The sequence below is a fragment of the Carassius auratus genome, chromosome 40 (genome assembly GCF_003368295.1).
Source record: "Carassius auratus strain Wakin chromosome 40, ASM336829v1, whole genome shotgun sequence".
In the NCBI taxonomy this organism is placed as follows: domain Eukaryota; kingdom Metazoa; phylum Chordata; class Actinopteri; order Cypriniformes; family Cyprinidae; genus Carassius; species Carassius auratus.
The window spans coordinates 18574079-18599244 of NC_039282.1; the positions used below are offsets into that span (position 1 = coordinate 18574079).

The 25166-nt window shown below is 35.8% G+C and overlaps 1 protein-coding gene across 5 annotated transcripts in view; it reads left to right on the top strand.

Moving 5' to 3' along the window:
- Positions 1-2458: 2458 nt before the first annotated feature.
- The window catches only part of LOC113058769 (alpha-actinin-4), a 36288-nt gene continuing 13580 nt past the window's right edge, over positions 2459-25166 (top strand). For all 5 annotated transcript variants that reach the window (XM_026226971.1, XM_026226968.1, XM_026226970.1 and 2 more), the window contains exons 1-5: positions 2459-2762; positions 23855-23969; positions 24107-24226; positions 24523-24609; positions 24737-24824. In XM_026226971.1, the coding sequence (XP_026082756.1) occupies positions 2631-2762; positions 23855-23969; positions 24107-24226; positions 24523-24609; positions 24737-24824 (542 nt within the window). In that variant the 5' untranslated portion in view covers positions 2459-2630. The remainder of the gene's footprint in view (positions 2763-23854; positions 23970-24106; positions 24227-24522; positions 24610-24736; positions 24825-25166) is intronic.

Sequence of the window (25166 nt, forward strand, 5' to 3'; positions counted from 1 at the left end):
TAACTAAATATGCAAACACAACCTACAATTTAAAAAACATACTGTAAAAAATGATATTTTTTAAAATAAATCGGTTTCAGTCTTTATACTTCATAATTTCTGACTGAAAATAGTTTCTTCACAACGTTTTTTTTCGTTTATGAATGACATTGTAAAATGTAAATGCAAAGAAAATGTAAATATATATATATATATATATATATATATTATATATAATATATATATATATATATATATATATATATACACACACACACACACATACACACGATTAAAAATGATAATGAAGTGGTTGTTTTTGTGTTCAGGCAAGTTTCAATCATTTGATATGACGGGGATGGGAGTGATTTCAGTAAACAGCAGACAGGTAAAAACATGAAATACATGAGAGCATTGAGTCCTGTTCACACACACACACACTCATATTTCTTCCTCTGAAGCCTCTTTGATGTTCAACCTGCCTGATCCAGCCCTTCTTTAGTTCTTCTTAACCACCTTTATGCAACATGATTGACAGTTATTATGTGAGTCAGAGCTGAATTTATTATCTTGTGAAAATTCTTGTGAATATTTATGCATTTTTCTCTTGATTTGTAGTTCCTGCACATGACCATGTACAACTGATTCCAGACCAGCTGTATGGAAACAACTCTACATCTACTTTAATTATTTCTGTAAATGGATCCTTCCAGGACTGGATGATGATTACTTTTCATTAGTAACCATAATAAAAAGATGAAATAATTGATTATTTTATGTTGGTATTTTTATTTTATAAAAAAATATTTTATAACAATTTAGTATTGTAAATTATAAATAAATATTATATATAATACTGATACAAATAATAAATAATACATATTCTGACAAAAATATTTTTAATGGAAATTTGTGCAGTATTTTTATTAATAACCATAATAAAACTGTATTTTGATCATATTTATTTGATAAAAATATTATCATTTATTATTTAGCTTTAAAATTATAACAATTTAGTATTATAAATTATATTATAAAATAATGAAAAAAAAATATTTTTTGGTCCTCATTTGAGTTTATATGAATACTTGCAATTTTCAAATGTGTTGTTCTCTTGTCTCTGGAGGCGTGTTCTGTTAATATTTATTACAGGTGGGAACTTTTGAGAACATGCACGACGAAATATGCCAGATAATGAGAAATGCGTGGACCGGATCAGTTCAGGAATCTTACATATGCTTCGGGTCTGTAAAATGTCCCAGCTATAATTTTTAACATGCATTTGCTCCTGCTTTGAATTGCAAAACATTAAATGATTCAAATAAGTGACTGATTTGTATTTGAATCTTAGCTAATGGAAGAGATGATATTATAGATAAAGCTCAGTGTGGGTGTGTTTGAGTTTGATGTGCTTTAATGCTCTGGATTTGGGTGTTATAAACAATATAAACAGCAGCGTATGGCTGATGCGCTCCTCTGTCTGATGTTGACCCACTTCACGTCCCATTTGACAGACACAATGAAATATTAATGTCAGGTTTGAACAGCTTATAGCTGCTGGAGATCCAGACTAGTGTAACCACAAAAAATTCAAGTCATAAACATTCATGTGGACTTCACCCAACAATGTGTGTTATTAAAACTGTATAGAGTTGAATTCAGATGAAGGTTAGAAAAAACAACTCAACCGGCTGGTGAGTGTTTCGTGGAAAGAGTATTAATAATACATCAACTCTTTCTGTTTTTGTGAGTGTGTAAAGTTAGAAGATACAGGTTCCACTGATACACTGTACAAGCAGAAAAGAAATGTCTTTACATTTAACACTTCTATTCCCTTTGTTTTTGATTACATTTTCATATAGAATTAATATAATTACACTCTATACATGATATAGAATGATAGATAGAACGATAGATAGAACGATAGATAGATAGATAGATAGAATTTTGTTAATATATAAAATGTATTTATATCGTGAATATTATTATTAAGATGGAATAGACTGTTAGAAAGATTTTAGTAATAATGAAATGTTTTCAAATATGTTTGATAATATATGCAAATTATGTAACATACACACACACACACATATATATATATATATATATATATATATATATAATTTATATATATATATATATATATATGTATATGTGTATATATATATATATATATATATATATATATATATATAATTTATATTAAATGTATATATGCAAATAAGTTAATTGTGTATGTGTGTGTGTGTTTTGTTATAATATTTTACAAATTATAAAAAAGAAAATAGAAAAAACACGTGATTAGTAGACTACTTCTGAAACCCACTGACAAATTCATATTTTATCCAATGGCAGAAGCCCATTCCCTTCGTGGGAGGAGCCAAGATCAGATATCTTCTGAACAAGTAGATCCGGCTATTAAATATTCATGAGTTTCCCGGGCCTGCTACCTCCTCCTCAGTGGGAGCGGCGCGTCTCCTACTCCATTTTTGTCAGACGGGTGGAGGAACGCACTCTCGGCAGGGGTTCTGTCAGTCCACACAGCGGATACTTCATACCGAGCAACAAAGACTTCGAGAGCAATTATTGCAGGCTGTTTTCCTTTGCTTTAAGTTGAGGAAGAGTCTATCCAGTGTCTCGGTTTTCCTGAGATGGTAGATTATCACGCCTCTAATAATCAATCTTTATATTCAGCGGGCGAACAACAGATATACATGGAGCAAGAAAACGACTGGGACCGGGACCTACTGCTGGATCCGGCCTGGGAGAAACAGCAGCGAAAGGTAAGAGCTTCTGAAAGCTCGGGGGCCTCCGCAGGGGCCTGCCAGATGATATAGTTCCGAGTATAACAAACACGCTTTTGTCGTCTTATTATCGCTAGTCTGCTTTTCTACGCGTTTAGAACGGCGGCACGCTTCGAATGTTACAATGTTTCGCGGGATTCGAATGTTACAATGTTTCGCGGGATTCGAATGTTACAGTGTTACAATGTTTCAGTCGCGCGCGCGTGTGCGTGAGTGATGCATTGTAACGGCTGAACCTGTTTTACTAGAGCGAGTTTCATTCGCTACTGCTGCCTTTTTCCCCCTCTGTTCTTTCTCAAAGCGACATTTAGACTCCTAGTTACAGCCAGACATCCGGATTTAAAATGGCAGTAGCTAGATATCACAGCACGAGAGCTCCAAATAGCTGTGAAAATGCTGTTTGTAAAGTGTTTATCTGCTGTTCTGGAGAGGAAAGATAAGCTAAAAAGAACAAAAAAAAGGAACGAGCGAGGCGCGTTCTCGTTTTGAATTCACTTTGTGGTGTTTCTATTTAAAACCTGATTCATAGTGAGTGTTCAGGGTTTCATTCACATTAATTATTATAATGAATATTGAGGAATGCTCTGGGGTTGAATGACGTTTTTGGGTGTGTGTATTTTGGGGCAAAGACAAGCTTGACTGATTTGCATTGTATGATGTGACAGAAGGTGTTTAGAGAGTTTGAGAAAGGAACGTCAATGTTTGATTGGAAAAATAATAAATTATTAACCCACCAGAGCCCCTTCAGCAAAAACACTCACACACTAATGAATCACATATATATAGTCACAGTCACACTGGCCTTCAGACCTCAGAGGTGTGACCAGCCATAAACAAGGCATTTATTTGAGAAAGTCAAGTGGAGAAAGCGATCAACCAACTCTCGAGCACTCCTCCCCGTTTCTATACTTGTTTATTAACATTTGTAAAGCCAAATATCTAGAAAGCAGGGTAGCCGTCCAATACACGCAATATGTATTTCAGAAACTAAGATGAATAAAAAAACTACTATATATGTCATGTGTAAAATACACATACAACCTGACCGGTATCAGTGAACGGTTGTCAAAACTTTGACAGTACTAGACCGTAAACTGTGTTTTTTAGCCAATCAGAAATGCCCGACATATTTTTAGAGGGCGGGGTTCTAGAGAGCAGGTTTGTGGTTGGGATCGGTCTAATTAGTTGTGTTTGGTATTGCATTCTACCATTTTGCTTTCATAAGTACTGTAGTATGTATACTATGCAGAGTATTCATAGTTAACTTGTTCCTATTGCCAGAATGTGTGTGGAAAAATGTCCCACAATGCAGTTCGCTTTACATTTTGACACAACCTTCCATTTCCAGTGTCATAAATTTCATTATGTTTTAATATTTAATTCCAAAAGGTATTGTTAAGTTTAAGGCTAAATTGTTATAAGTGGCTTAGTTATAGTAATGGCCAGGACCAATACAATGCAAGCTGTTAGTAAATCTGTCCCGATGTGTGTTATTTCCACACCACTAGTGGCACTAAACAGAATTGCAGAAATAATTACTGTTATCAAACAGGTTTCACACTCTGACTATCCGTTATTGAGACTTTTCTCATTTCCGTGCTTTTCAGTAGCAGATGTCATCACAGTTGGGAAATCTCTAGTGGTATAATATTTTTTTAAAACTTTGCAAAGGAGGACAAAAATATTGAGAGATTGAGACATTGGTCAGAAGAGAGAAGAGAGCTGTTAAATTTGCTGTCACTCCCTCAGCCATTTTATTAGACTTCATTTATTTTCTGTATACGCAAGTATAGTGTTATAAATGTACATAATTTGTAAAAGGGTCCATTGCATTTCCATTTGCTGCCACTAGTTGCAGACTTTGCCTATACGAACAATCTTCACAAGTCTGCATGTTTCTGAGGCTAAAAAAGTTTAGAGTGAATGTCCCTCAAATCTCGACTCAGCATTGGTCGTAAAGTGACGTTTCAGCTCTGGAATTTCTATTGCATGTTTGTGAGGATGAATATTACACACAGACCAAAGTTCACTTGTGATTACCAAACCAACGCATCCTTGTTAAAACCCCACACTGAGCTTCATTACAGTCTCCAAGCACTGTGGCCTATTTCTGCTTGACTGAAACAAGGCGTGTTGAATTAAACCAAAGTGATCCCCTTATCCGTGACAGACGTGAAATTACTCCCCGACAAATGCCAAACGCCCTGTGACCAGCTAAGACTTGCCTCTCCGGTCCACCCAAAATGTCTGTAAGGTCACTGAAGTGTTTCATTCTCTATTGAATAGTCTGTTTGGGTGTTGCAAAGCTGGGCGAATATGAATTGAAATAAGGCACGGTGATTTAACCGTCTTTGTTCTTGTTGTGTAGATAAAATCCAGTAGTGCTTGATAAGATGTCTGGAAAGCAAAAACACAACCTCATGCACTACAGGACAAGCGAATGTTTTCTAGATCAGAAGATCATGATGAGTTCATATACAAACATACGCAATCGTAGATGACTTTTTAAGGATGTTTTCTGTTGTCGTTTCTCGTGTCTTTCCATAGCAGTTTATATCACGGGGATCTTTTCTTAAAGGGACACTAAGTAGGAATTACTCCCATCTAGTGGTGAAATTGTATTTTGCATTCAAACTAATTTTGCTCTCCAGCGCCTCGCTTTTTCAAATGCGCGTTGCATCTACGGTAGGCGATATGTACCAAAAAGCTTTGACGGGATGTCTTCTAATAGCACTTCGTCGAGTTTTCCTTCAGGTGAACAGGTGTGTTATTTCAAACAAACTGCAAAATGACCATAAACAAACGAATGTTACAGTATGAATTACTGACTGTGGAAAACATGAAATATTGTAATTAGTAGTTATGTCTAATTTCTTCGTTATATTTTCTGAATTATATGCATTGTTAGATATAAAAAAAATATTGTAATATAGATTGTAACACTGACTTACCTGTCGAGAAGAAAACTGGCCACTTCAGCGTCTCTTTTGAAATCTTTATCCAGCATTAGCTCTTTCCACCTAGAAAAAGCTTCCCCGACATTAAGTCTTGTTTTCTGTAATCTACGGTCACATTTCCTTTTACGTTCTATTTTTGACTGTTTTGGCGACGATGTTTTCTTCTCCTGTGGCGCGGCATATGTATGATCCATAATAAGAATGCAATCCAGACTTTTAAACTTGCCGGTGCAGTTTCAAGCGCCTCTCACTGCTCTGCACCTGTGGAAACGCTGTGGAAACGCGTTGGCTTAGTACTTTTTGTCCCTCTCTGCTATTATAGTTTTGCAAGATGGCGGAACTACATGGAAGCCTCCGTCGACCTACCCGTCCCATGTATATAAAGATAATAAATTCTTCATTTACGAGGATTAGTTTAAACATTGGCATAGGTATTTGTACACCATTGAGGGCATATTTATGAATAAAAATATTGATTTTAGATAATAAAATACCTAAAAAGTTACTTATTGTCCCTTTAAATTTATCGTGACTTTTGTATAGTTTAAAACAATTTCCAGTAGGCTTTTCTATTCCTGTATTTTCAGATGTTTGTGATGAGCATAGATGTCAGTTGTATATCATAAACCGATGCTTTGACTCTAAGGGATATTATATTCAGCCAAAAAGAAAACCATTAAAAAATAAACATTTGTTACTTAAACGTTAACTAAAATAAATCACAATAACAACTTTCGTCTTATTTTTATTTGGTTCAGATGCAAAATAAATAGCTATAGACATCAAAAACTAAAATAACAAGCATGCAAAAATGACAATCTTAAAAATTAAAAGATAAAGAAAATGTTTTAAATGTATAGTAACGGACTGTAATATTTTCATTATAAATAAATAAATGTAACTGCAGATATAAATTGTCTTTTATTACACTGATATTGGCATCAAAATAATAATCCACTCAAGGCTGTGTGTTTTAGTGATTTTTCTCATAGTTGAAGACTTAAGGGTATAGTATTTAGACCCCTTACATGTAATAAATTCACTGTAACGCATGGCCTCGAGTGGATTATTGCTTTATAGGACCGTTAGGGACAACAAAATAAGAATTTCAGAGAACCAATAACGTAAGCCAAATAAAACCCCTTGAGTCATGGTGTTTGGTAGCGAGTTTGGCTCTGTATAAAGGTCTGTCTTTGTATTTCGTCATGTTGGTTTAAATTGTTACAGGACTGAAGTGAGCAGCAGCAAGTGTAATCAAATCATGCTTCCAGAATGTACATCAACTAGGCTTTAGACTAAACTAGACTTGAGCTACTGATCCAGAGCTTGCGTTCCTTAATAAAACAGTGGGATTCATTCTAAAAAGTTCAACACGTTGGCTCCGTTCCAAAACCTAGTGAGTTGTTGTGCTGTCTACTGTCTAAATAGGTAGTTGTCTTCTCAGGCAACACTTAAACTGAGAGGTAACTTCATAAGTCACTAATATTGTAGTGCTCTACAAAAAGGTAACCTAATAATTATGGAGCTCTCTACAAAGGTTGAAACGCATAAAAATGAGTCTCATACAAATAAGTGTGAAAAATGTTTTCTGAAATCGTAAATAAAGATTGAGTGTATTTTAAAAGAAAATGCTTTTCTGATTAATTCAGTGTGTTATTGTCATTGTTTAGTCATTTGTCTTGACTGAAAATTGATTTAGTGTTTGTCATTATCATTTTAGTCTAATAAGTATAAAAATGTGTAAAACACACACACAAATATTTGGTAAAATAGTCCATTTGTAGTTAGACTCAACTTTTACTGTTGCTGTATTTCAGTATTGCATGAAATACTACTAATAATCAACATTTATGTTGTGTTTCATGCCATCTTTGATATTTTTTACTGTGCTCATTGCAGTGCACTATGGGATCCTAATGAGACCTAATCCTAGTTAATTTTAAAACTAGATTGAAAGAGAGTTTGTGTTAACAATTAAAGTTGTGGTGGTTAATTTTGTATCGATTATAATGCACATTTTCGTCATGCATTTCATATGAAGTTTCTAAGGTAAGAAATCTGTTTAATGGTAGGTATGTTAGATAGATGAATATGACTGTATCTGCAGGGGCCAAGGAAGAGACCACATCTTTTATGTGTGATTATTTGTGATTGGCTTCACCTCTTCATGTTGTGGTATCGCAGTAGCCTTGCCTCAGGGTCGTGCCGCTGTCGTCTCGGGTCAGTGACTGTGAGACCGTGTGATTGGACTCATTGATGGTGTTTAGTGAGAGTGCAGTTTTCATCTGGACTCGGGGATTGCAGCATGTGCCCTGATGGGCAGCCGTCCACCTGCTCTGAAGGGAATCCCAGTGTGCATTGAAAAATGAATCAAGGATAGAATTTGGGTTGAGAAATGATGATTGCAATTACAGTCAAAACAGAAATGCATCAGTCTAATTGGAAATGAACCACCTGACCCAACATGGAGTGCTGCAGTGATGCATTTCTGTAGGCCAACCCTTAAGTGTGATGGAGATTTACTACTAATCACAGAAGCAGCTTTTCTGACAAGATGTGCAGAAGCTAATGTGCAGCCCTAATAAACAAGCCACGGTTGCTGACTTCCAGCTTTATGCGACAGCTCGTTCAGTCCTTATTTAAAAGCATTTTATCTGAAAGTTTGAATAGTTTGCAAGAGAACAATTATAAACCGTAAAAGCAACATATAGATGATTTAAACAACATTTTATCAAACGACAAGCTTTAAAAAAAAAAAGTTTCACTGATAAACTTGACCCTGGAGCACAAAAGCAGTCTTAAGTCTCTGGGGTATATTTGTAGCAATAGCCAAAAAAAACATTGCATGGGGCAAAATTATCGAAGTAAAGATCATGTTCCACAAATATATTTAGTAAATTTCCTACTGTTAATATATCAAAACTTTTTGATTAGTAATATGTATTGCTAAGAATTAATTTGGACAACTTTAAAAACGATTTTCTCAGTATTTAGATTTTTTTTTATTGGACTCTCAGGTTCTAGGTTTTCAAATAGTTGCATCTCGGCCAAATATTGTCCTAATAAACCATACATCAATGGAAATATTGTTTATTCAGCTTTCTGATTATGTTTAAATCTCAATTTCGAGAAATTGACACTTAAGAGTGGTCCAGGGTCACAAATAGAATAAAATGTGAAAATCTTGAGCTTATGTTTCAGGCATTTCACCAAAAACACAGTGACTTCAGGATGCTGGAACTGGATGTCCTAAAATAACTAACATCAGGTGTGTTATGTAGATTAAAGTGGGTTTGTGGTCACTGAAGGTTTTTCTGCATCTGTGTAGTAAAAATACTTATTATAGCTACATATGCAAATGTTGCATCAGTGGAACTGACGGCTAAACTTCAGCAGTCAGTTATTTATGCCAGAAGCAGGAATTAAAGGAGTGAAATGCAGAAATTTTGACTTTGTCTCAACTGTAACTCTGCTGGTCAGTTCTGTACAGTTTAACACTCACTATTTCACTGATATTTTGTATGTATTGCGTTTGACAGGTTCTCTGTTGTGGTCGAGTCTCGAGCATCACCCGAACAGACAGTTAACTTATTTTTGTCCTTCTAAGCGTTTCACACGACACCATGTTGTTTCTCAGATAACGAGATGTGCTGTGCAGAAGTGCGATTGAGTTTGCATGTGTGAGTTCCTGTTAAATTAGGCCTGAGTGCATGTGTTTGTGCTCAATAGTTTGATAATACTTCATCATTTCTGCTTGTGAGTATGCATGTTGAAAATAAGTGGCGTAATCTAAATCCCACTGCCGTGCTGTGTTTTCCATGCACTAAACAGTTTTTCTGCTACACGGAAGAGTTAGTTTGCAAATGAGTCGATTGCATGGGAGAAGGTCTGGACTTGATGTCAGAACAAATAGATGACAGATGCAGTTATTGATATTAGGCATTAAGTATCTTATGATGATGGTCGAACCCAGACCTGAATGCATCTCTTCCCAGAATGGAGCTTTGAGCACTAAATCAGCGAACGAAAGGCTGAGCGTGAGTCATGGCATGCTGGGTAAACCGAAGCATGAACTGAAGCTGTGGTTACTGTGCACTAATTGTTTTAGTGATGTGTGGACCCGGGTCAGGTGTGTCCAGTGAAATCAGTGAGTGGGAGTGGACTGTTTAAAGACATCACAGAGGGTGTAGCATCACCTGACCTACTTCAGTCACACCCAGCCGCAGAAACTCTACCAGAGAAATGCCTCTGCATACTTCCAGTAATACAAGTGTAAAATGTCTATATTTTTATGCATCATACCTGTGACGAACATACGAATTGTTGATTATGCACATTTTATCACTGATGTTATGTCTTATGTTGAGTGTAAACAGAAAAAATGGCTAATAGCAAACTGATTTTGTCATATTAAACATAATTTTCCATGAACAGCTCTTTTTAACATTGTGATTTTAATTATTATTGCTGTTATTTGAACTTACCTGGAATGTATAATAGTTTTAAAATATTTACATATAATTGATGATTTTTTTTTGAAAGTGAGCTTTAAAAAATAATTTTAAAGTGAATTTATATGTAATTAATATTACAATTAGTTTTAGTTATATTTTAAAAAATGTTAATTTATAGTAGTCTTATCATATTTATGATCTTTTAAGTGAGCTATAATTTTTTATTATTCATTTATTTTATTTAGATTTTAAAATTTGACATTTTTAATTCTAATAATTAAACATTACAGCTCAAAATCTATAATTGTAAATCTAGAACCGTAATGTAAAATTTATATTATATATAAATGTATATAACAATTTTAGATTTTTTTTAATATAGGTGATTTTAAGTAATAAAGTAATATGAAGTAATTTATTAAGTTTAATTGTGTGTGTGTGTGTATAATATATATATTAATATTTTATACACACACACACACACACACACACACACATAAATGCATTCTGTTGTTGCCAGTGGACTGTTAGTTCCACATCTGTGGTGTAAAGTATCTGTAAAGGCTGTTGTTCAGGCTTGAGTCTGTGTTCCCGCTCGTGTGTGTTGAAGAGGAAGTGTCAGGAGCTGTTCCAACCCAAATCTCCTGATGCCACTCATCCTGCCAGAAATCAGAGGCACTCTTGCCGTGTCTGTGTCTCTGGGCGGGTCTTCATGAGTCTCACACTCATGCTGCAGGCGTTCAGATGGCACGTCCAGTAATCTATGACTCACTCGGACCTTTGATTTGACGCTTTCTTGAAAGATTCCTGGTTTTATATTTTACTTCACTACGTTCTGTTAAAAAAAAAAAAAAAAAACAAGCACTGAAGCCTAACGTGCTCCCTTTACAGAGTGAACGTGATCGTGAACTGTGAGTGATTTTAATAACCCCTCATATTGATCACATTTAACCCCAAATTCTCTTTTGGATTGTTCTTGTTCTCCAAATGTACACACTGTGGAAAACATGTCCAAGTCAAATTTCACTCCGGAAGTTAAAAATTACTTAAAGAAAATGAAGCTTATTTTAACGACCATTGAGACATCGTTTCATGACTGTAAAAGGACATTTAAACCCCAGACACTTGACTGTAATGCACAAAACAAATGAGATGCATTTGAATCTTTTCTTGAACACATCTTTTCTCTAATGCACTTTAGAGATGTAGAATATGTTTTGCGTTGTTCTTGGTTTTTATACTGTATATGCATATTTAATCCCATATCCTCTTTACTGTAATTCAAAACAAATAAGATAGATAGATAGATAGATAGATAGATAGATAGATAGATAGATAGATAGAGGATTAGAGAGATATAGACCGGATTAGAGCCTGGCTTCAGTTTCCCATCCAAACTACACTCTCAAAATATCGATTTGATTCTTTGAGTCCATGTTTGTTTGGCCGTGTGGATCCTGAAGAGGTGTCTTCATCAGACGTTCCTGTTCTTTTAAACGATGTTGGATGAGGGGTACATTTATAGTGCTGTCATAAAAGACACACTCGGATCAATAAACCAGCTATAAAGCCCGTTTAACGGGTGAGCTGTAGCCCTGAGGGTGTCATCATGTATTGTGATTGCGTCCTGCTAGTATCGTGAAACCAGACTTGTAATTTCGGCGTAGTTTGTGGTCCACTTTGCAGATTGTTCTGGTCGAGTCCCGTCCACTTACGACAGGAAGAGACCTGACATGTAAAACAGCGGGGAAGCAGAATTAATTTGGTTTTGATGTGAGCAGGTGAAACTGAAGAGGACGATGCTTCAGGAGTAGATCAAGAAGCAATAAAGCCATGATGGTCTTCTCTTCTAGATAACAGTTCTCATGATTATGTGATGATAATAGTAGGAAACGTTAAAATTGTGGTGTTTTATTATTTATTTTTTTTGTTCTATTCTTTTGTTTTGAATATTTAGTTTGTTAAAATAGATTCATTTTGTTGTTTTATTAATTTATATATATACACACACACACAAACAATTTTATTAATGTTTTATTTCAGTTTTAGTAAATATATTATTTTCATTACCTTTTTATTAAATTAAAAATGTTGCAGTGGAAACTAACTGAAATACAATGTTTTCTTTTAGTTAATATTGTTTTTGTTTTTTTTGTAAATTATTGTTATCTCTGTGTATGTATAAAAATGTATTATGTATATCATTAAATATAAAATATATGTACTTTTTAATTTATATAATTCCAAACCTATCTTTTCTTTGTGCAATCACTGATTTATTTTTTTCTATAGTCATTAGAGGTAATTGGTATATTTTTGAAAATGTGCGTATTTATCTGCGTGTATGTGTGTATATATATATATATATATCTATATCTGACTATCTCTACATTTGATTTGACACAGATATTTATACATATATGTCAGATGTGTTGTTTTTGCCACCATGTGAAGGAAAATCATGCAATAGCACTTCTCTGTGCTCTTAGAAAAACTTGTTGTGCACAAATATGGCCGTTTAGTTCAGGAAGTCTATAAAACCTTGACCTTCTCCTCCTGCGACGTGGCATATGGATTGGTTTGAGGCAGGATGTTGTCATCCTCTCTGCAGCCCACAGTTAAAAACTCGAAAACCTGAAAACTTTCCCCTCTTTCCTCAACGCTGGAGCAAAACAGATGTGAAACCCACATATATGGCTCGCGTTTTTGCTGCAGATGTGCATTCTTTTCCCATTGAGATCTTTGAGCCAGCAGTTGCAGAATAGGAGGGAAGAATTTTTTGCATGCATTTGAGAAGCAGATGGACCTGTACTGACCCGAAACACTGAACCCCGGAGCCCCACAGGCTTTCAGGGCTCGGAGAGCGTGTCTCTGTCAGCCTCTTGAGAGCAGGAGGAAGTCGTGGTTTCTGCTTTGTTTCCTTTAATGCTGTGAACTCTGACTATTCGTGTGTGTAAAGGGAACATGTGATCAACTGTCTCGTGGGAAATGTTGTTCGTAATCCTGTTAATGTGGAATCAATGTCTCTTCATCAGTGTGGGTCATTGCAGGAGTTTCTGTAGATGAAGACACCAGCGCTTTATATAACTCTGAAGTTATTTTAGGTCACTTCAGAGCTTTCATTCTTGACTGAACGTACTAGTTTAGCTGGTCAGTTGTTCTCGCTGTGGTCTGCTTCAGATCAGCGAGCGTGACACACTTGCTCAAAAGCAGAACGGATTATGATGTTGTTCAATTCTTTTTGTAGAGAAACACACGAGGAACAAACATACGTGATGTTATTTTTCCTTCAGAGTCAGTAAGAGGAGCAATCGTCATGTTTAAAATGAGTCAAAAATGGGTTTCAACAAGACGAGGAGTGTCAGGAAATCTTAGGTCTGAAAAAGTAATGGATAAAAAAAAGTAAATTTTAATTATAATGCAATATTTGTAATTTATACTTTTAAATTTGGATGATTGTTTCCTCAAAAATGGAAGAGAACCACTGAATACACAAAAATGGAATTGACTGTAAAATGTAGAATGTCATGGAATTTTCCTCCACATTTTAATTTAAAAAGTAAACCTTTGTAAAACTTGTTTGCAAAACCTTATTTGATTTTTGACTTTGACATTTTTAAAACATTAATTATGCATTTATTTGATCGACACCATTTTTTTGCACAATAAATGTGTATTAAACCATAAAACACAGAATCCAGAAAAATTTAAAAAGACAACAGAATTTGTGTAAAAAAAACAAACAAAAAAATATTCACAATTATTAAATTCTCCATAAATTATAAAATGTCAATGTTTTATTAATTTAATTTATTTGACATCCTTTGCAATTATTATAAATTTGTTAAACTGAAACTAGAAAAATTGTAATGAAAAAAAAAATTATATATATATTATATATATAATAAAAATAAAACCACTAATAATAATAATTCATTAATTAAAAAAATAATAAAAATACAAGTATAAAACTTACTTAAAATATAGATAAAAATGTATCTAAAATATAGCATTTTTATAGTTTGCTAATATTTATTTCTATATATTTATCTATTTATTTATTCATTTATTTTTTTACCATATTTTCTATTTTAGATTCTATATTAGATTTTGCAGTCTTGTAGGTCGTACAGCTCATGATGCTAGACGAACCTTGACCGTGAGAAGCCACAGCACAGTTTCCATCTACTGATAGCATTGTCTGCTCTGTGGGGGTTTGAGTCATTTTTGTCTTACAGCGAAACACACAGCAGAAACAGTTAGCGAAGCCAAAGTGTGTGTGATCTGGATGTGTGAAAAAAGGCCTTTCATTGTGCTCTGGCTTCGGACGTTCGGTCGCCTGAGATTCTCCAGTTTGTCTCAGCTGTTGAAAAGACGTGGGTTTCATGATTGTTGACGCACAAGCTTCGTCTTTTCTGCTTGGAGTTTCATGGAAGTGTGCGGTTCTGGAGCGGTCGAGGTCTGATGTTCCCAGGCATTTGAGTGTGTGGTTTCTCGACAGACCGCAAGAGCCTACGAGAGCCTGTGATGTCATGAGACCAGATCTGAGCAGATCTTCTCATCATCATGACACAAATGACACCTCAGTCTCCGGTTGCTGATTTCGGGATGACTGAGCCGCTCAACTATGTGCTACTTCCTGTCATTTAATTGTGAAAGATCAGTTATATACTAAAATAAAGATCTTACTGACCCCAAAATCAGCAAGGAAGCATTAAACTAGTCAGTGTGACAGGAAAGACATTAATAATGTTACAGAAGATTCCTATTTCAAATAAATGCTTTCTATTCATCAAAGAATCCTGAAAAATAAAATGCATCAAGGTTTCCTCAAAAATATGAAGCAGCACAACTGTTTTCAACATTGATAATAATCAGAAGTGTTTCTTGAGCCGTAAAATATCATATTATTCAGATTTCTAAAGATCATGTGACACTGAAGACTGGAGGAATGATGATGAAAATACAACGGAGCATCACAGGAATACATTACTTTTGACAAGATTTCTGCATATAAAACATATTACACTATTACTGTTTTTGCTGCAGATAAATACAGCCTTGGTGAGCAGAAAATATGTATTTCAAAAACATGAAATAATGGTCCCATCCCCAAACTTTTGAGATATATGAATATTTTTTAATGCAATTTAAATAATCTCATTTGTCTTTTTAATGTTGTCTTGTCCTAAAATACTTGCATGCCATTTTTTTTTTAAATGTAATGCTCGTTATTTAAACTTTTTATTTATTTATTTTTGCAAGTTAGTATTTATATTAACATATAAAACTATGTGCTGTTTGTGGGGACTGTTGACATTTTGGTCTTATGGCATCCCTAGTTTTTTTGTGATGTGGTGTGCCACCACAGCTCTCTCTCTCTCTCACACTCACACACACACACACACACACACTCTCTTACACAACTTTTGAAGTGTGTAAAAACAGATGTGGGCAAAGCCACTTCACTGACAGGAAATATGGACCCACTCCGGCTAACTTCTGCACAAAGGCATGTCTTCATTTACTGTATGTGTGTGTGCGTGTGCGTGTGTGTCTGAGAGAGACCATGAGTAGATAAGTGTACAATGTTGAGTAATTTATAGCACAGAAAAGCGTTGGTACACCTATTGTGAAAGATGATTGTGTGTGTGTGTGTGTCTTTTGGGTAAACATGGTCGGTGTATGTGAATGGGCTGTGAATAGTTGTCAGCGGTATGTGTGCGTTTCAAACAGAATTAGGAGTGGGACAATGACTCAGTTTGCACTGGAATGTCTGGGGGGGGGGGGGGGGTGTGCGCGTGTGTGTTTGTGTGTGCGTGCACATTCCTATTGAAATTACTGCAGTTCTGCCTAGCTTTCTTTCTATGTCTGCCCAGTGTTATTTAAATATTTTTTAGCAATTTTTTTTAGCAATTATTAATATTTAGAATTTTCATATCTGTTCTCATTTTGATTTTAGTTAGTTTAGTAGATTATTTTTGAAATGTATCCATTAGAGGTCAACCGATGTATCGGTTTTGCCGATTAATCGGCACCGATAGTTAATTCCTGGAACAATCGGTTATAGGCAAAAATCCAAGCTGATAGTTTTCCGGATTGCGTCTGTTGGTGGAGCGACTGAGAAGGGTCTGTTTTCATTATACAGTGCGAAAGCTGTTTGCTGTTTGTTCAGAAACATGATTTGTAGCACACTGAACAGAGCGAGAAACTTCAGACCTGGATTTTAAATGTTGCTGACAGAAAACCCTGGCACGCCTCAGAGCGCCATTCACATACTTTTACATTATATTAACCGTTGTTAATGTACATAATGAATTGAATATTGAGCATTTCTGTTGAACATTTGTCTTTCTGTGGCTCTAATAAACTCTGTATGCTTAATTTATAGAGCTAATATAGATCGCTCTTTCCGTTTGGTCCACTTCAAGAGTGAACAATGAGGCAAAGATAAGTTTGAAGTAAACTTGTCCGTTTGGTGAATAAATAATCAGTTTTAGAGCGCTGCTCTGTAGTGTGTGTGATTAGCGGTGTGTTCTCCTAGACTCAGCGCTGCTCTTTTATTTTGATTAGATGATCGTTAAGTGTTCAAGAATAGAAGCAGTGAAAGTGTGAGAGTATACATTGTGCTGGTATAATTCTAGGGCTTTCCGTGATGATTTCCGTGATGCGGAAAATGCAGAGGGAATCGCGGAATCCATTCATTAAAACGGAACTCACAGTTTAACGCGGAATGTCATGGAGTTTGTCAAATTTTGAATTAATCAATTGACGATATTGACTATTATCTATTGCAACTATTAAGTGGTAAAAGCCGATTTAAATATGAATCCTGCATGTTCTGAGTGTCTGTGTTAATGAATGGCTCAGATGCATGGTTACATTTTTTGTTTTTATAAATTTTTATTTCAGTTTTAATAATTTTATTCAACTTTTTTATTACTTTTTTTTTCTTTTTTTTTTAATTAATTTTAAATTAATGATAGCAACAATTCACTGACAGGAAAGATGTGAATGGTCCAACTGCCTTTTCTTTTTCTTTCTTTGATTTTACTCCATTTAAGTGATTTTTCTTTTCTTTTTTTTCAATAAATCTTAAATAAAATGTAATTTTTTTTCATATTTTAGGACTTGAGGACAACTTCCACTAAATGGAAAAGTCTCATCTTAGCAACTAACCTAAATAAAGTTTTTTATTTTTATATTTCAGTTAATGTTTGTTTTGATGAACAATTATTTTACATTCTTTTTAGTTTTAAAGATCACACTTGTCTGACAGGAAATATGTTAATGGTTCAATGGTGTGTGTGTGTGTGTGCTCGCACATTTCTACTGAAATGACTTAATGCTCCAACCGTCTCTTTCCATATAGTACATACTTGTCTGTCTTGTCCTGTACAGGGTGATGTGCTCACACAGGAACAGGAAGTTTGTGAACAGCAGTTTCTCTGATGCCTGTTTTCCGTCTGCTTTTCTGCTGTCCCATTGTAAGCATCCCGCTGAGGGAGTGGGGGGGGTTCACATTCCTGCACCCGAAGGACAAACAAACATAAATTAGACTGAACATCAACTTTAGAAAGCACACTTTCCTTTCTGCGAGGTTAAACGGGAAAAGGTGTGGCGACTTTGATCAGGTGTGAGTGTGGCTTTTGTGAATGTGTTGAGGAGGGGGCGGGGCTTCAGACAGCCTATTGCATCACAGAACTGAGTGTGCGTTGCCTTATAAGGACATGAGGACATTTACAGAAGGCACAGGAAGAGGCAGTTCAGAGTGACAGAAGACCGGTCTGACTGGACCAACCTGTCTGACTTCATTCTCTCTCTCTCTTTCTCTCTCTCACTTTCTCAGCTTGAGCTGTTCTTTGACACAACACTTTAGGAGTCATGCTTAAATTAATAAGTAGCCTGATTAGTGGTTTTTGTTTAGGCAAGCATTCACTGTAAGCATGTTTTCACTCCGGTTCAAAATTGCATTAAGAGAAAAAAATAAAACGCGTAAGTCACATTGGTGTATAAATTCACATTTTAATATGTGCCCTGAAATTACTGCATTTCCATTTTGACTTGCTTTCAGTGTTATTTTACTATATATACTTTTTTTTTAAAGCAAATTTCAGTAGTCCGCTAGTATTAATTTACAAACATAGCTATTGGATTATTTATTCTCGTAGAGACTTGGATTTATTTTGTAAGTTATTAATCAACCACATAGCAATTTGGTTAATAATCACTCATAATTCAGTGACAAAACCCTAGCAACTTTAGTCAAAATCCAATCATGATTTCTTTAGAATATATAGACATGACTGATCCAGTGAGTTGTTGTTAGATGCTGCTGAATGCCCACAGACTGTGACCTGCACCCGTTGACTCTGTGCTTTGACCTCCAGAACTGGTTTAGTGCATTCCACAGTAAATATTAGCCCAGAGAGGGACAGAGAGAGAGAGAGAGAGAGAGAGAGAGAGAGAGAGAGAGTGTGTGTGAGTGTGTTTATGTAAGTGCTGAAGAGACACATTCCATCCTGGTGTGGGTTGTGAGGAGCTGGTCTCTTTCTCTCTCTCTCTCTCTCTCTCTCTCCCTCTCTCTCTCTCTGTAGTGGGTGTTCAGAAGGCTTCTGTCGGTCACTCTCTGCTGGGGAATGTGAGGAATGAAGATCCACAGAGCTTCGAATGTTCCATGTTCCCCGGCGATGGGACGCTTGCTTTGGGAAATCCGCTTTTTAGCGAATTACTGCACTCAGCGAAGGTCCTAGTCGTCCCTGCATATCTGTGGCTTAGAGCAATTATTAATTTGCAAAGACAATGATTTATTTAAATAAACATGAGCACTGAGTGTTTCAGAGTGGTGTGGTTCTGGTTTTTCTTTGTTTCTGATCAGCGTGTAGTTGATGAGAAACCACTTCATTTACTTTAGCATGTTTCCGTACACTCAGAAACCCACAGAGGTGTATTTCAAACCTATTATAGATGTAATGCTGGTAGAAGTAGGCGCCTTCAGTACTTTGTGACAGAATTACCTCTCGCGATCTTTTTCTTTTAGGCATTTCTGCGGCCTGCGAGTCGGGACTCGAACTTAAGAGGCCGAAAGTGAAAGTGATCCATATGTGTGCTGCCCACGAGGCTATAAGCACCGACACTTGTTGCTATCTGGATCTGATGCTAGCTAGTAGCAGCAGGTGTTTTTGGCTCTGCGTCAGATGACTGTGTTGGCAGACTGGATTTCCAGTGTCCCTGTGAGGCCTCCGTTTAATCCGACCCGACTCACTTTCCTTAGTGAAAGCAGCCTTGAGAGAGAGTCCGATTCATGCATGTGAGTCACGCCACCAAACCTGAAACACGCAGAACAAGTGGTGCACTAAAAATAAGCCAAATCTGAGGGAGAATTCGCTCAAAACATCCTCACCCTTAGAAAAAGCCATCTTCTGTCTTCAGATGTTCACTGATGGACTGGGATGCTGTGGATTATTGTGATGTTTTTATCAGCTCTCATCCTGACGGCACCCATTCACTGCAGAGCAGCCATTGATGAGACACTGATGCAATGCTACATATCTCAAAATCTGATGAAGAAACAAACTAGATCTTGCATGGCCTCAGGGTGCATACATTTTCAGCAAATTTTCGTTTTGGGGTGAACTATTCCTTTCAAGTTTAAAAACCTCTTAAAATCTTTTTTCTACAATTCCCAGCCTATTTTTGCATCTACAGTGCACAGCCGCAGTCTGTTGAGTTTAGTCCGTTGTGAGTCTGAAGAACGAGATGTTCTCAGACTTAATTTCCGAGTGTGCTGCTTCCCGTCCATCTACACCCAATGACCGTTGTAGAGCTCATTTCCTTTGGGCTGTGAGATGTTCTTCCTCAATTTTTGTAAGTTAAAGGGACAGTTGACTCAAAAATAAAAGTTCTATGATCATTTATTCACCCTCATATAGGATTTCCTTAAATGACAGAATGTTTTTTTTTTTGAGTGAACTGTCCCTTTAAGACTGAAGCGATGATGTCACTCTCGGTTATTATTTTTTATTCCACCTGGAGTGCTTACCTCTCAATAACTCTCACATTAATCACTGAAACTATTTTGGCATGACTTTGATCACTTGTGGAATTTGTTTGTCTTGTTCAGTTTCTTTCCGCTTTCTAGCTCAAAGGTTGTTCATCTCGTTCTAATCAGATTTTAGAGTCATTTATTGAATGTATGGGCTGAAGAAATATTTCCTGTGTCACATCCTGTAACCATAAAGCGCAGCACATCTTTGATTGCAACACGTGTGTGTGAAGGTGTGAATTCATCTTCAAGTTGTTAACTCACTAGTTTTGATTATGGATGGAATGTAGCTAGTAGTCTCCTAGTGAATTTATATTGTTCTGTTTCCTCAAACAGATTTCAAGCCAGTATTAATTTATTATCATTACTGTAATATGTCAGTGTTTATTGATATTTTTAAGTTTAATTAGGATATTTTCTGTTTTCTTTTTAATTTGTTAGTTTTAGTAATTTAGTCGTTTTACTTTTGTTTAATGCTGGATTAGTTTTTATTCATATTTAAAATTGTTTTTTTTTCCAGTGATAAATAAAATATTAAACTAAATATGAAATAACTATTGTAATTCCACTGTAAAAATATTTTTAACAATATTTTTAATTAGTTTTAATGTTTTTTTTTTTTCATTTAAAATTTTAGGTATTGTAATTTTTTGTTTTAGTTTTTGTTTAATATTGTCTGTTTAGCTTGTATTAACTTTTTTTTTTTACTTTTTACTCTCCCCGAGTTAAACACTTTTCCAGCGTTCTTCAATCAGCTTCTATTTCACAAATACAGACACTTTTCCATTAATTATTATTATTATTATTATCATATTTTAATTACTACTGCTACTGCTAAAGCATTTACCAAATGTACAAATTATTCTAAATATTTACGAAAGATATTAATTGTATTTGAAAAGAAAATATTATCTTTATTATACAGTATTATAAAGAATAATAATAATTGTTATTGTTTCTATTATTGTTATTATTAACAATAATAACTTATCGCTACAACTAAAATATTGAACAAAATAAAAATTACTATGAATATAAAAAAAAAAAAAACATTGTATTTTACAGTATAAAACTCCAGACAGTTAAAAATCACAGACAGTGTGTGAGAGTTTCAGACTTGATCTACTTTATAATAAAACATTAAAAGTTATCTTTGTTGGTAAATATTTCTCTGTGGCTTTGAATTCCAGAGGGAATTGGATGCATGTTTAGACATGGATCTGATGTCCAAATATCGGATATGTGTCTGATTTAAAACCACATTTGGATGGGCCGGAGAACAGATGTGGAAAAATGGATTCACACGTGTGCGAAGATATTTGATCCGTGTCAGATGTAAATAGAAAAATGATTTGTGCAGGTGTCTAGTGACTAAATCGGCCTTTCTCAAGTCGTTCCAGATTTGCAGATCTGGTTGTTTGGCGTTTGTGTTTTGAAATCGATCCGTCCCGGGCCGCTGCGAGGGTTAACGCTCCTGCAGTCTGACTGAGAAACCCGAGCCCTTCAGACGCTGCTCGGAGTCTCACAAAGACGGGAAGTGCTATAAATAAACCAACAAATAAACATGGCGTCATCCACCAGGGCGACTCCTGGACGTCCCTCTCTGCTCTGGGTCCAGAGCTCAGATCGGGAAGCTTCTTTGAGCAAATGTGAAGCTCATTGCACTGGTTTGGTTGATTTTTTTTTTTTTTTTTTCTTGCTATACTATTAGAGTTTGTTAAATATTTATAATTGTATTTTATTTTTCTGTTTTCAAATTTTTATTTTGTCTATGTAGTATGAAGTACTTGTTGTACAAGCTTAAATAGCTGAAGTTGACTTTTTTTATGGTTTAAGTTTTGTATTTAGCTAACGCTAAATTTCCATCCCAGGTCTAGAAAATACACTTTCCTCATAAATGCAGGTTTTGTTTATTAAATAAGTGACCGTTGTTAAGAGCACGATTTAAAATAATTTAAAATATGATGACATCATGAGTTTCAGTTTTAGAATTATTTAAAGTCATCTTGAGAACTTTGAAGTTTACTGTGATTTTAATAACGCTGTTGTGCTCAGTCATTCACGCTTGGTTTTCTATGATCCGTTTTTTTTCACAGCACCACCTACAGGATGGGCCTGTTTTACAGCTTAAAATCCCCCAGATGGAAACAATACTGGGTCTGTTTTAAAGCAGACAGTGTCCAGTTTATAAATGTCACAAATTCAGCTATGGTTCACTTCCTTTAGTGTAATGGATCTTGTGCTAAAGTTTGGTTTTGTTGAGTTTGTGTAAAGGTTTGTTGGCTCCGCAGTCGTTGAGAGGGAGATGATGCTGATCTGATGGAGATCTCCCAGACGGAAACACATTAGAGCTCGCAGAGAATGAGGAAACCGCTTATTACCGTTTCCAATATCCCTGCAGAAGTTTCCTCTAAGATATGAACCCTGCTTGAGCAGTTCTAGTATTACAGACGTGACACTTCAGTGCAAAAGCATTAATTACCAGTATATCAGCTCATCTGTGCGTGAAGATCAACCTGAGAGTCACAGATACTTCAAAGGAGCCTAATATAATATATATATATATATATATATTAGGAAATGCAAGTGTGATGTAGTGGTGTGTTTGTGAAGTGCTTGCATCAGTGTTGTGTGTTTCATGATATTTCTGGTCAAAAGTGGCACATAAATGCACGCATGTGTGGTGTAGCGGCTCTTCCTCTCTAATTCTTCAGTTAGGATGGAATGATGTCACCCACACCCAACTAATCAGGGCAGGGCTTTCCCTAAACACACACACACACACACACACACACAGAGCCCCTGTGTGAGCGGAGGTATTTCGGGTCTCATTAAAGCGTGTGGATGTGTCCGTCCGGCTCAGGTCCTGACTGGTTTGTGTGTACTGTTTGTGTGTGAAGGCTGAATTGTTTTTGTGGCGGGCCTGTCCCGGGAAGGTGCCTGTCGTACGAGGGCAGGGGTGCTGAAGGGGCTCATTATCCACTAAACTCAAAGGCCTCTTTGTGTTTCAGGCTGCAGGCCTAGAAACCCCTTTCCCAGTGTGATCTGATGCCTGTCTCTGTCTGTTCATGTTGAGCTGCTGAGGATCACATAGGAATTGAGACTAGTCTGTTAGAGAGGCTAACGGATGACTAAATCACTTGTTTTTTTATTTTTTCATAATATAGAGTTATAAAGGAAATAAATCTAGAGCACTTATTTTATTAGAATTTATATACTGTTAAAATATTAATTAATATTTTACATTTTTGGTTTGCATTTTGAATATAATTTTATATATAATTTTCATATTTTTAGATTTTTTTTCTGTTTTCTTTTTGACTTTTTTGACTCCGTATATATTAAAATTATAAAGCTCCGAAAATTAGCTAGAATTAGTTTTCTGCTCACCTTGTCATATTTCATCAGCAAAGTATATAACATTTCAGTGTTTGTCAGACTGTTTTGTACGAGAGTAGTCTTGTATTTATGTTCTAAACACATCAGATGTTGATTTTCACGCCCTTGTGTTTCCGGAGCAAATATCTTGAGCATTCCTGCATGCAGCAGGACACAGCCTTTCCTGTTTTCCTGACTTTGCTTCCACTTTTTTACATCATTTCCTGTTTGTTCTAGACTTTCACGGCCTGGTGCAACTCTCATCTGCGGAAGGCGGGAACGCAGATCGAAAACATTGAGGAGGATTTCAGAGATGGACTCAAACTCATGCTGCTCCTAGAGGTCATCTCAGGTCAGTGAGCTTTCAACCTTATTCATTCATCCAGGAGTCTCTAGTTCACTTGCAACTTCTCAAAGCTAGTGTAGTGGAGTTGGTGTTTGTGCTGATACGATGGCAAACACGTGAGGAGTCATCATATTTTCGTGCAGGGGAGAGGTTACCTAAACCTGAAAGAGGCAAGATGAGAGTCCACAAGATCAACAACGTCAACAAGGCACTGGACTTCATCGCCAGCAAAGGAGTCAAGCTGGTGTCCATCGGTGCAGAAGGTACGAACACCTTCCTGTGCTGGATTTATTTATATATCGTTAACTAAAAAAAAAATTAATCCTGAAATAAAATATTAAAAATAAAACCGGCTTTGTGTATAAAAAAAGAAAAAAATGCAAATACAAAAACTATAGTAGTATATCAGTGATACTAAAATAACACTGATGCATGCTAATAAATATTATATAGTTTATAGTTTAGTTTATATATGTAGATATTTTAACTTGTAAAACATTTTTCCAAATTCTACGTTCTATTTTAATTGATTGTGATTGTTGTGTGCCTGCCTTTGTAGAAATCGTGGATGGAAACGCCAAGATGACTCTGGGAATGATCTGGACCATCATCCTCCGCTTCGCCATCCAGGACATCTCAGTGGAGGGTATAATTTAACCTCCAGATTGTTTTAGGAACAGTTTTGCACAGTATAATCAAACGTACTTTAAAGAACAACCCCGAAGAGACTGAATGTGTGTTCAGTAATGTCTGTTTCTGCTGTGTCTGTGTAGAAACCTCCGCTAAAGAAGGACTGTTGCTCTGGTGTCAGAGAAAGACGGCTCCTTACAAGAACGTCAACGTTCAGAACTTCCATATCAGGTTTGATCTTTGACCTACGACCTCTGTTTGGCTGGGTGTTTTGATTTGTTGATTCACCCATAACTGTGTTTTGCATAGAGCGGTTTTATGGATGTATTTGAATAAACAAATGATCAATGATAGCTAAAGATGACGGATGTAAAAATTGCTCTTGAATCAGAAATCTCACTTTGCAAGCAAAGCTCCTTTACTGTTACAGTTTAACAAGTCCAACACTGACATGAATGCAGAAATAGGAGAAGATTAATAAACTGTGGTTTGAGTGGCACTCTCTGCTGGTCAAAGGAGAGAAATATAAAATACCGGTTTCCTCTGAGCATCTCTTCTTCTTCTCTTTCTCCC